This window comes from Castanea sativa, chromosome 9 (genome assembly GCF_040712315.1).
Source record: "Castanea sativa cultivar Marrone di Chiusa Pesio chromosome 9, ASM4071231v1".
In the NCBI taxonomy this organism is placed as follows: domain Eukaryota; kingdom Viridiplantae; phylum Streptophyta; class Magnoliopsida; order Fagales; family Fagaceae; genus Castanea; species Castanea sativa.
In genome coordinates this window covers 3,786,268-3,798,419 of record NC_134021.1, presented here as the reverse complement: position 1 = coordinate 3,798,419, position 12,152 = coordinate 3,786,268, and the positions used below count along the sequence as shown (strand labels likewise).

Below are 12,152 nucleotides of genomic sequence, written 5' to 3'. Positions count from 1 at the left end.
AAAAAATTGACTGTCATAGTAAGAAGCAGAAGATGGTGATGGGGTTGGCTGCTGGTCAAGCTCCCGGTGTGTTTAAGTTGCCCCCAAAGCTGGGCTTAGGCAAGGGTAAGAGTTTAATGGTCAATCCAGACCCCATCAAGGAGAAACCTCCCGTTCTGCTTCGAGAAGATTCCTAGTTTGCCCTTAATCAAGTTACCTCCATCATCAAGGATGAGGACTACGAGGATCTGGGCAATCATGCTACGGAAGCAATGGGGGAGACAACACTGTTCAGTCCTACACAGGTTTGTACTCATCACTATATGTTCCGTCGTATTTTTATCAATTCATACTTACTCTTTGATATCGATGTAGGGGGTCCTAATGGCGAAAGGATTAATGGATCGTTGCCTTGCCCATGAGAAGACATTGGAGCGTGTTCGTGCAAAGTCAAAGGTGACGGTGGAAGAACTAGACGAGTTGAAGGCTTGGAAGCTTCGTCATGAAGAGAAGCTAAAGCTGTCGGAGCAGGTTCGTGGTGATTTGGATAAAGAAGTAGAGTTACTGAGGGATACCTTGAAAGACAAAGAGGATAGTCTCCATTAGGCAAAAGTTGAGGCTATCCAGGAATATCGAGACTCCAATGCCCTTCTGAGCAAACTGGGTACCTCCTTTGCCGACGGTTTCGATGACTGTCTCCGTCAAGTCAAGGCTTCGTTTCTTGACTTGAACCTTGCACACATCACCATCGATCCTAAGGACCAGACTCTTACTCGCCCCGTCGATACCAAAGGTTTCGATGAACTCTTTGGCGAAGACCTCGGTGACAATGAGGTTCAAAAGGATAACACCACAAGGTCTGTTGAGGGTGTTACCCATCAACCATCAGCCCTAGAACCTGAAGATAAGGAGGATAACCCCATCACGCTAGAGTAGTAGCATATATATATTTTTTTATCTTTGTTCAACTTTGGGCTTGTATGGGAGAACAGTTTATTTAACTCTTTTCAACCATTGCCTTTTGTAGGCTTTTTGTAAACATTTATTGCATTTTGACTGCATTTTTCAATACACTTTTGTTCGTCTTTTATCAAGTATTATCCTTACCCGTCCATTTTTGGACCAGATGAATTTCATTCTATATGGGATAACCTGTCCTGTCAAGGATGATTCGTCCAGTATGTGGACTGCTAAAATCATTCACGGGCTGATCCATCCAGTACGGGGAACAACTTTGGTTAAATAGCTCAAACCCGTCCTTTTAAGGACTTGGCTTTAGTTAATGAATCTGTCCATTTCATAGATTCACAGTTAAAGTTTAATCATTTAACCCGTCCATATGGTGTTAAATATGCGTAGCCGTCCTCTTAAAGACTTTTCTTTAAATATGAATGGCCGTTGAGCCCTTCTACCTCATGGACTTGTTGAATTACTATCATCCTATTGGACGAAACCGTCCACTTATGTGGTTTTGACAGGCTGTCGTTTTCATCCACTTCTTTAGACTTGTAGTTGTAACTTTTTATCCATTTTTATGGATTATCAATTCATGGACTTGCTAAATTCCATCCTTCATAGGATGATCCGTCCACTTTATGGACTTAATAAATTCATCCTTCATGGGATAAATCCGTCCATTTGATGGACTTGTTGAATTTCATCCTTCCCTGGATGATCCATCCACTTTATGGACTTAATGAATTCATCGTTCATGGGATGACTCGTCCATTTGAGGGACTTGGTGAATTTCATCCTTCCTAGGAAGATTCGTCCATTTTATGGACTTCGTAAATTCATCCTTCATGGGATGATCCATCCATTTGATGGACTTGGTAGATGAATTTCATCCTTCCTAGGATGATCCGTCCACTTTGTGGACTTAATAAATTCATCCTTCATGGGATGATTCGTCCATTTGATGGACTTAGTAGATGAATTTCATTATTCCTAGGATGATCCGTCCACTTTGTGGACTTAATAAACTCATACTTCATGGGATGATCCGTCCATTTGATGGACTCAGTAGATGAATTTCGTCTTTCCTAGGATGATTCGTCCATTTGATGGACTTAGTAGATGAACGTCAACGGAAAACATTCAATGTGTCTTGAATAAACTCTTATAAGGAGAATATTGTTCATAAAAAACAAGAAAATTGCCATTTAGGCACTAGGTGTATTGTAGAAAATAAAAACTAAAAACTAAAGATGTTTGAAAAAATAAAATGGAAAAGAGTGTGATGTCATCGTCTACTGGTAATACTTCTTTAGGTGCTCTGTGTTCCATGGGTGATTCAACTTCTGCCCTTCCAGTGTCTCTAGGTAATACATTCCCTTCCTATGCCATGAGGTGATCCTGTACGGTCTTTCCTAATTAGGTCCTAGCTTTCCCTGGGAGGCATATTTTGTTGTGCCGGTTACTTTTCTTAAGACAAGATCTCCAACCTGGAAGTCTCTGTGCCTGACCTTAAAATTGTAATGCTTCACCATGAGGTTCTAGTACCGTGTTAATCTTTGCTCGGTCGTTGCTCTGACTTCATCCACCAAATCAATCTGTAAGCGCATGGCTTCATTATTCTTGCTCTCGTTGTGGTCCTCAACCCGGTAGCTCGTAATCCCTACTTCTACTAGGATGATTGCCTCGCTACCATATGCTAGATGAAATGGTGTCTCCCCCGTTGGTGTCTTTGTCGTTGTCCTGTATGCCCATAAAACACTCGGTAATTCATCTGACCATATGCCCTTTGCCCCCTTGAGCCAAGTCTTGATGATTTTGAGCAAGGATCGGTTCATGACTTCAACCTGTTTGTTGGCCTGTGGGTGTACGGGTGATGAGTAGTGGTTCTTGATCCCTAGTTGTGAATAGAAATCTCGGAATGCATTGTTGTTGAATTGCTTCCCGTTATCTGAGACAAACACCCTTGGAATACCATACCTGCAAATGATGTTCTTCCATACGAAACTTTAGATATTCTTCTCTGTGATAGTGGCCAAAGCATCTACTTCCACCCATTTGGTGAAGTAGTCAATGCTGACCACTAGGAACTTTAGCTGTTTTACTGCTGTTGGGAAGGGGCCTATGATATCTAACCCCCATTGTGCGAACGGCCATGGGGCCGTCGTAAGGGTGAGCTCTTTTGTTGGTTGCCAAACCGCTAGCACTTGTCGCAGGCTCTGACGTATGCGTCGGTATCCTTTTGCATTGTTGGCCAGTAATATCCTGCCCGGAGTAGCTTATGCACCAAAAACCTTGATCCAAAGTGGTTTTTGCAAATTCCTTTATGGACCTCCCTCATAACGTAGTCTAACTCTTCAGAGGCGAGGCACCTTAAGTAGGGTCGAGAGAAACCCCTCTTGTATAGAATGTCTTTAATCAATATGAACCAGGCTGCTTTAACCTTCAACTTTCTTACGGCCTTCTTGTTGTTTGGTAGCTCGCGGTTCTTTAGGTAGGTGGCTATCGAGGTCATCCAACAGTGTTCATTGCTTACCTCCTGCACTCTAGTACTGTCTATTAGTGATGAGAGTTGAATGAAGGATAATACCTGGTCGGGGTCGATCATAGGTTCTGCTGAAGCTGCTTTTGCAAACTGGTCGGCACCTTGGTTCTCCTCCCTTGGGATTTGAACCAATTTGATCTAGAGGTTATTTGTTCAACCCTTTACCTTCTCAAGATACCTCTTCATTCTTTCATTCTTGCACTTGTAACTGCCATTAACCTGACTGGTCACGATTTGAGAATTGGAGTATACGACCATACTTTTAGCTCCTGCAGCTATTGCAAGGTCCAGTTCTGCTATTAAGGCTTTGTATTCTGCTTCGTTATTGGTTGTGAAAAATTTTAGATGGATCATGCACTCAATCTTATCTCCTTCTGGGGTGTGAAGAACCACGCCAGCCCCACCTGCGTGTCTGTTGGAGGACCCGTCTGTGTAGAGGCTCCATATGGAAACTTCCTCTGCCCCCTGATCTTCCACTAGTGTGAACTCAGCGATGAAGTCAGCTACTACCTATTCCTTTACAGAAGTTCGTGGTCGGTACAGTATGTTGAATTCACTTAGCTCGACCGTCCATAATGCCATCCATCCTGTAGCTTCAGGGCCATTCATAGCTTTTCACAAAGGCTTATCCGTCAGGACAATTATGGTATGTGCTTGGAAATATGGTTTGAGTTTTCGTGCCGTGGTCACTAACGCAAAGGTTAGCTTTTCCATTTGAGGGTACCTTTCTTCTACTCCTCTGAGCGCTCAACTTATAAAATATACAGGCTTTTGCACCTTATCTTCTTCTCTGACAAGAGCTGTGCTAGCGGTTGCTGGGGAGACGGCCAGGTATGGGAATAGTTCTTCGCCCAGCTTGGACAGGCTGAGTAACGGCGGAGAAGAGAGATATGCTTTCAGATTTTCAAATGCCTGCTGGCATTTGTATGTCCACTCAAAAGACCTCCTCAGTGTGCGGAAGAAAGGGAGGCATTTATCCGTCGCCCTTGACACAAACCTGTTTAGGGCTGCTATGTTGCCATTCAGGCTTTGTACTTCTTTTACCGTCTTTGGCAGAGCCAATTCTATTATTGCCTTTACTTTCTCTAGGTTGACCTCGATACCCCTTTGGGATACCATGAATCCCAAAAACTTTCTTGTCGTTACCCTAAACATGCATTTGTTCGGATTTAATTTCATGTTGTAAGACCAAAGGGTGTCGAAGGTCTCTGCAGGTCGCTCAAGTGGTCGGACGCTTGTATGCTTTTTACCAGCATGTCGTGTACGTAAACTTTCACATTCCTTCCAATCTAGTGCGCGAACATCCTATTCATCAATCTCTGATATGTGGCTTTTGCGTTTTTGAGTCCAAAGGGCATCACTCTGTAGCAAAACAGTCCCTGACTTATAACAAACGAGGTCTTCTCCTGGTCGACTTCATCCAACTTGATTTGGTTGTAGCTGGAAAACATATCCATGAAGCTTAATAGTTCATGCCTTGCTGTTGAGTCCACCAGGGTATCAATGCGTGGGAGCGGGTAACTGTCCTTAGGGCAGGCCTTATTTAGATCTGTGAAATCTACACACATTCTCCACTTTCCATTAGCCTTCCTAACCATCACCACGTTTACCAACCAATCTGTATAGTATACTTCACATATGAAATCCGCTTCTTGTAACTTCTGCACTTCCTCAGCTATGGCTTTGTCTTGCTCCAGGGCAAACACTCACTTTTTTTGTTGGACAGGAGAAAACGAGGGTGATAGATTCAGCCTATGGACTATGACCGATGGGTCGATCCCTGTCATGTTCTCATGACTCCAGGCAAATACGTCCTGATTCTTCCATAAGAATGTTGCGATTACTTGCCGTATTGTTTGGCTGGTCGAAGTACCTATTCTCGTGGTCCGCTCGAACATAGAATCGTCGATGGGTACTTCTTCCAGTTCTTTCACCAGTTTTTCTATTGTCCGCCGTTCTTCTATATTCATAATTTGGAGATGATCGTCCATCTCCATCATCGCTATGTAGCATTCGTGTGCAGCAACTTGATTTCCACGCAACTCTTCTATTCCATACTCAGTAGGGACCTTGATCATTAAATGGTAGGTCGAGGTCACGACCTTCCATGCATTAAGAGTAGGTCGTCCAAGGATAGTATTGTAGGCAGATGAGCAATCGACCACAAGGAAAACCACATCCTTAGTGATCTGCTGGGGGTAGTCACCCACCGTCACAGACAATGTGACAACACCAAGGGGGTAGACCCTTGTCCCTCTAAAGCTGACAAGTAGGCATTTGTCGGAACTAGTTGCTTTCTACCAATCCCCATCTGCTAGAATACGGGGTAGTAGAGGATATCAGCCAAGCTTCCGTTGTCAACCAAAACTCGATGCATATTGTAGTCTCCCGCTCGTATGCTGACGACAAGTGCGTTCGTCATGCGGGTGGTGAAGACGTCGTGCATCCTCTTCCGAAAACCCAACAATCAGTTTATCAATTCGCGCCATTTTTGGTGTAGATCCCGTCAGTTGGACGCTCTAAACCACCCGTAGATATGTTTTGCGGGCTTTTTCAAACAACCTCGTAGTGGCGGTGCCTCCAACAATCATCCTTATGTCTCCTATCGGTGGTTTGGGACGCTCGTTCTCCCGTCGGGGGGCCTGATCTTATGATGGATCCGTCTTCTCTTTGCTGACGAACCTTTGTAGCTTTCCTTATTTGATAAGAGCTTCAATCTGTTGCTTCAGGTTATAGCAGTCAGCCGTATCATGGCCGTGGTCATGATGGAAATGACAATATTTGTCCCTTGACCTTTTGTTAGGATCTCCTATCAGTTTACCGGGAAAGGTTAGGGCTCCTTCATCCTTTATCTGCGTTAGCACTTGGTTGATTGGATCCGTCAGTAGGGTGAAGCTTATGAATTTCCCCGTTGGTGGTTTGGAACATCTGTCCTCTCGCCGTTCTCCGGTCCTGGCCATCTTCTGTCCTCTGTCCAGTCGTGTATCTTCCTGTCTTTCCCTTTTTCTAGGCTTCTCTTCTCGGGCCAGTAGTGTGTCTTCCGCATTCATGTATTTGGTCACCCTGTAAAGCACTTCTGACATCGCCTTTGGGTCGTTCTTATATAGAGAAAATAGGAACTTACCCTTCCGTAACCCGTTGGTGAACGCTGCCACGAGTATTTTGTTGCCCACTTCGTCTATTGAAAGAGTCTCCTTGTTAAAGCAAGCTATGTAAGATCTTAGCGTCTCGTCTTCCCGCTGCCTAATGTTCATCAAACACGCGGTGGATTTCTTATACCTGTGACCCCCGACAACGTGTGACGCGAATTGGGCGCTTAACTCCTTGAAAGTGCCAATGGAGTTGGGTATGTACCACATTCTTGCAGGTCCTTTCAGCGTAGTGGGGAAGGCTTCGCACATGATCTCGTCTAGTACCTCTTGAAGGTGCATTATGGTCTTGAAATACTCCAAGTGGTCTAAGGGGTCCTTGGACCCGTCATAACTTTCCACTTGAGGCATGCGAAATTTTGGGGGAAAGGGGCATGAACCGACGAGTGCTGTGAATGGCGAATCAGTTCATTGGACCAGGTCATCGAGGTCGCTGGATACTCGTCCTCTAAGGGGGTTCATCATAACGTCCATACATTCCCTCATCATCTGCATCTTGGCGGCTATGTAAGGTAGGAGAGTATCAGAGACAGATGGCCGGCTTATGTCTTGCCGTTCTGATCTGTTGGGAGCGTTGCTACCCTCAGGTTCTTCCTGGTTTCTCCTCTTAGCGCTTGTCTCTTCTTGGTCTTCCTCCTGTGTACCAAGGCCTGCATTCTTTTACCGCAACTGCTCCTCCAAATCATGATTCTGCTTGGTTAGGCGTTCGACTGCCGCCGTGAGCGTTTGGACCTATCTCTCCAAGGCCGTGGTGTGCAGTTCATCGCCCTGATTATTGTTGGTTGTTGCCATCGAACGAGTGAGTACCATACTTTTTGTCCGGGAAGCGGCACATATGGCTTATTCCAAGTTTAACATTCTCCACAGACGGCGCCAACTGATGATGATGAAAAATCACCAATTAGTCACACGGTCCTTATGTGCTCGAAATAACACCTGCACAACATAAAAAGAGAAGACCTAACGGAGAGCACCGGTGTGGTGTCAGCCAAAAACCTCCAAAGGTCAAGTTAGAACTTTTCACCACTCTAGAATGCCAAAGCTGGGATGAATTATGCGTACCTTGTATTTTGAGGGTTCATGCGTTTTTATAGTAGAGTCGGCCTCCGTTTTTTGCGCACCAAGATCTTCATTAATAGGCGTATATTACGAAATCGTTCTTAGTTAGAATTCTATCCGCATTAGGACTCTATGAGTTAGAGTTAATCGTGTGACGCAAGTTATTTTCATTTAGGAGTCCTTGGAGATTAATTAAATTAGATGGATATCACGTGACCCTGGATCCGTCCACCTTTTATTCGTGCATCTTGGATCCGTCTACTATCAACCTGCCAATTCGTGTATCTTAAATCCGTCTACTATCAACCTGCCAATCTATCAGCGTCATGTTTACTCAAACGAATCCGTCATCTTCGTCTTTTAATCCTCTTTAGTTGTGGTGGTGGTGGAGGGCTTTTTTTAGGTTTTGATGTTTGTCATGGATAGGGATCGTGATGGTGGTGTTGGTGGTGGTGAGTAGCGGTTCTGAATTGAGTTTTGTTTTTTGTTTTTATTTTGAGTTTGTGGGTATGGATGTGATTTTGGTGGTTGTTAATGGTAGTGGTGATGGATTCTAGGTGGTGGTGGTGGGTTGTGGGGGTGGTGGCTGTTGTGGTTGAGTTTTTTTTTTTTAATTTTTTTTGCTCTAGGGTTTGATTTTGGGATGGGTGGGTACTTGGTTTTGATTGTAGTGGATTGGTTTTTCAATGGTGGTTGTTGGTGGTGGCATTTTTTTTTTTTGGGTAATTTTGGTGGTGACAAACTGGGGTTTGTGCTAAGTTTTGATGGAATGTGGTTGTGTGGGGTTTTCTGGAGAGAGAGAGAGAGAGAGAGAGAGAGAGAGAGAGAGAGAGAGAGAGAGGAAAGTGAGATGAGAGGTAAGAGAGAGAAACATAAATTTGTATATTATTTGATGGCCTAATTTATATTGCTTTTGTTAACGGCTATCCAACACCCGTTAAGTCTGCATGGGCATTATTTAAGTCAGCATGATTTTACTAAAATAACCCTACTTTAATTGGGAAATCAAGAAAAACAACACCACCTTAATGATGTGTGTCAGCCGGCATAGAAAACAACAAATGTTGCATGCTTTTACTTAAATACCCTTTCAAGCATTTTTACCATCTCTTTTTTATCTCTCCCCCATCCTTTGGTTTCTTCATTCATCCTTATCTTTAAATTTTTCCCCCCTTTCCTACACAGCTACAACATGTGTGTCAGGCGCAAATACGAAGGTAATGTCAACCATTTCTTATTATTGATTATTATTATTATTATTATTATTATTATTATTATTATTATTATTATGCTTTAGCCTCCAAAAAATAACTTTTTAAAAAAGAATATGACTCCTAAATTCAAATATTCATGAGATGGAACATTAGATAAAATTATCTAGAAAAAGTAAAAATACATAGATAAAATTAGTGGCAAAGTAAAAAACAAAATTTCAAAATAAACTTATATATTTAATCTCTTATTAACATACATGGCTATGGTTGGATTAGGACAAGTGGCTATACTTATATATGTTTAATCTCTTGTAAAGTTTGGAATTCCATTAACTATTTAAGCACTCTTTTTTCAATATATATTATTACAATTCACGTAATGTGCCTAAATATATTCCAAATTTTTAGATTCATCAAAACCAATTCTCAAAAATAAATCAAACTTAAAATTAAAATAAAGGTAACAAAATAAACTTATATATTTAATCTCTTATTAACATACACGGCTATGGTTGGATTAGGTCAAGTGGTTATAATTATATATGTTTAATCTCTTGTAAAGTTTGGAATTCCATTAACTATTTAAGCACTCTTTTTTCAATATATATTATTACAATTCACATAATGTGCCTAAATATATTCCAAATTTTTAGATTCATCAAAACCAATTCTCAAAAATAAATCAAACTTAAAATTAAAATAAGGGTAACAAAATAAACTTAAAATATGGTGGGTTGCTTTGGGTCAGACAAATTGAAAATTTTGTTAATTCGAACTTGACACAACCTAAGACTTAGATTACATCCTTCCTATATATTTCTTTTACTTTGTTTTTAAATTGTAACTAGGAAAAAGAATCTTGCATTTTCTGTTATTTATGTTCATTTGTTTAACAAATAAACCAAAATTAAGCCAAATTTAAGCTCGACTATTAAACGAGCTAAGCTCAAACATAATAATATGTTTATGAACGAGCTCAAAAAAATGATAAAAGATTTATAGTTAATTATAATTAATAATTCTATTCGTAGTAAAATTCATTGATTTGTGAAGGAGTAAAATACCTCTATGTAAACTAAAAATGTTGTGTTGAAAATAATCCAATGGCCCTTAAAAAATGTTGAAGTGTTGAAAATACCTCTATGTAAACTAAAAATATCAAAAACAAATTTCACTTTAAATTACAAATTTATTCCCTATAGTTGTTAGAAATGAGATAATTCTATTCTTTTGAGCTTAGCTATTGTGTGTCACTATAAAATAAACATTCAAATTTACTATTTGTTTTGTTAGGATAGATGCATCAATTGATGGAATAGGAATTAAATCTTATTTATGCAAATCTTTGTTTTTTTTTTTAATGAATGAACTCATCATTTATGTGATTATTTAACACGCAAAGTTATTACTAGTGTGTTTTTTGTTTTTTTGTTTTTTTGTTTTTCTAAAAATTGTATGATCTTATTAACCATGAGTCCACCGACCTCCCATAATCCTATATAGGGTTTCGACTTGGACAACATTTCTTATTATGTCCATGACATTTGGGGTTTAAATCCCCTGTCCCCTATTGTGACTCAAGTGGGACCCATAAAATAGTAGGGAAAATAAGCAATAAACTGGTTTATAATTGCACCCCAAATGGGCACTTAATCTTTGTAGAGAGTCAAGCCCAAAATTCACAATGTATAGTAAACAAAGGCTAGTGGTGCTTTGTGAAAAGAGAAATCAGAATAAACTAAAATACAAGAAAGTTTAGAAAATATACACAAGTCCAAAATTTCGACCCATTGATACTAAGAAGAGCAAACTAAGAGAGGCAGTGAGAAAAAGTAGAAAAGTTCATCTGTACTAGTACTTCCACCCCTAGACTTTGGAATTGTAAATATTCTTGTTAGCTAACTGGGATTTTGTGTCAAAGTTTCAAGTCTAAGAGAAAAACGTGATCCCCCTTTTGTGGGCTAATGGTGAGTATTTATTCTAAGTTTGGAAGATGCTTGTGATCGGTTTTTTGGTTGAGAAAAAGGCTTTTAGGCGTCGTTTGGTTGAAGGTGAAATAGGAAGGATGGGGAAAAAAAGAGTGAAAATAGGTGAGAGAGGTGTTTGATTAGGAGGGGGAGTGAAAGGAAATTTTGGTAGGGCCCAGGTGTTTTCTCCCCTAGCTCACCAAAATCCTATCTCTCCAATTTTGAGAGAAAACTTTGGGGGTTTTATTTCAGCCAAATCAATTACATTTTCCCCTCTTTCTATAATGTTAAACTTGGAAATCTTAGGTAATCATTGACATTTGACTCTGCTTCAACCAACTTAATAATATTTTCTTATTTTTTTGGTTCACGTTGTTCATAATTTTATTTTCATTTTTTTTTTAAAATTCTATTTCTTATATTCATTGTTCGTACACTTCGTTGTTTGGGTTTTTGTGTGTTTGTGTGCTTATCTCACCTTTTGTCTTCTATCTTTTGTTTTTATCAATTTCTTCCATAGTATCATCCAAATGGACAACCGATAGTGATGCCACAGGGGGAGGCCAGAATTTACCTTCTCGTTCTTTTTTTTTCACCAATTTTGGATCCGACTTCGGCCTTTTAAAATAAAAACTTTAGAAAAAAGCGAAGTGTTCATATATAATTTTTTAAATAAATAAGTGTATAAAAAATTGTGTTTTCTTTTGTTATATTTAATATGAATATAATTGTAAATTTATATCAACTTCATTTTTCATAGTTTTACATCTCTCCACTTTTTCATCTTCCCAACTAAACATATCTGAGAGAAAACAAATTTTTTTTAATTCTCTTACTTTTTTATCCTCTCCCCATTTTCTATCATTCCATTTTTCCATTCCTTTAACCAAATAGACTCTTAAGGGTGTGGGGTTAGGAATCGTCCTCCTTAACCCTTTATCCTACCTCACCCATACTTGAGGGAATGGTCAAGTCCTCAAAAACTTTGCATACCTATACTTATGAAAAGAGAAAAAATAAAATAAAATACTACTTGAATTTGTTATACTAATTTGAATGTGAATTGAATATTTGCTTTGTTTATGGGTGAACTCCTTAACTTTTTTAATTTCTCCCCTTTATTTCTATAACTTCGATAGAATTGCCCCTCTTTATATTAAAAAAAGGCTAAAATATAAAACTTACCTTCTATGTTTCACTGGAATTCATTTCAATCCTTTAATTTTACTTTCGTTCATTTTAGTCCTTTAATTTTCAAGTTTATTCAATTATGATTTTTCCATCG

General features: G+C 39.8%; 1 protein-coding gene across 1 annotated transcript; it reads right to left on the bottom strand.

The window, feature by feature from the left end:
- Window positions 1–6,174: 6,174 nt before the first annotated feature.
- Window positions 6,175–6,978, bottom strand: LOC142610497 (uncharacterized). The gene has a single exon (XM_075782310.1). It carries the CDS (start codon window positions 6,976–6,978, stop codon window positions 6,175–6,177), a length of 804 nt encoding a protein of 267 aa, XP_075638425.1.
- Between the last annotated feature and the right edge of the window lie 5,174 nt (window positions 6,979–12,152).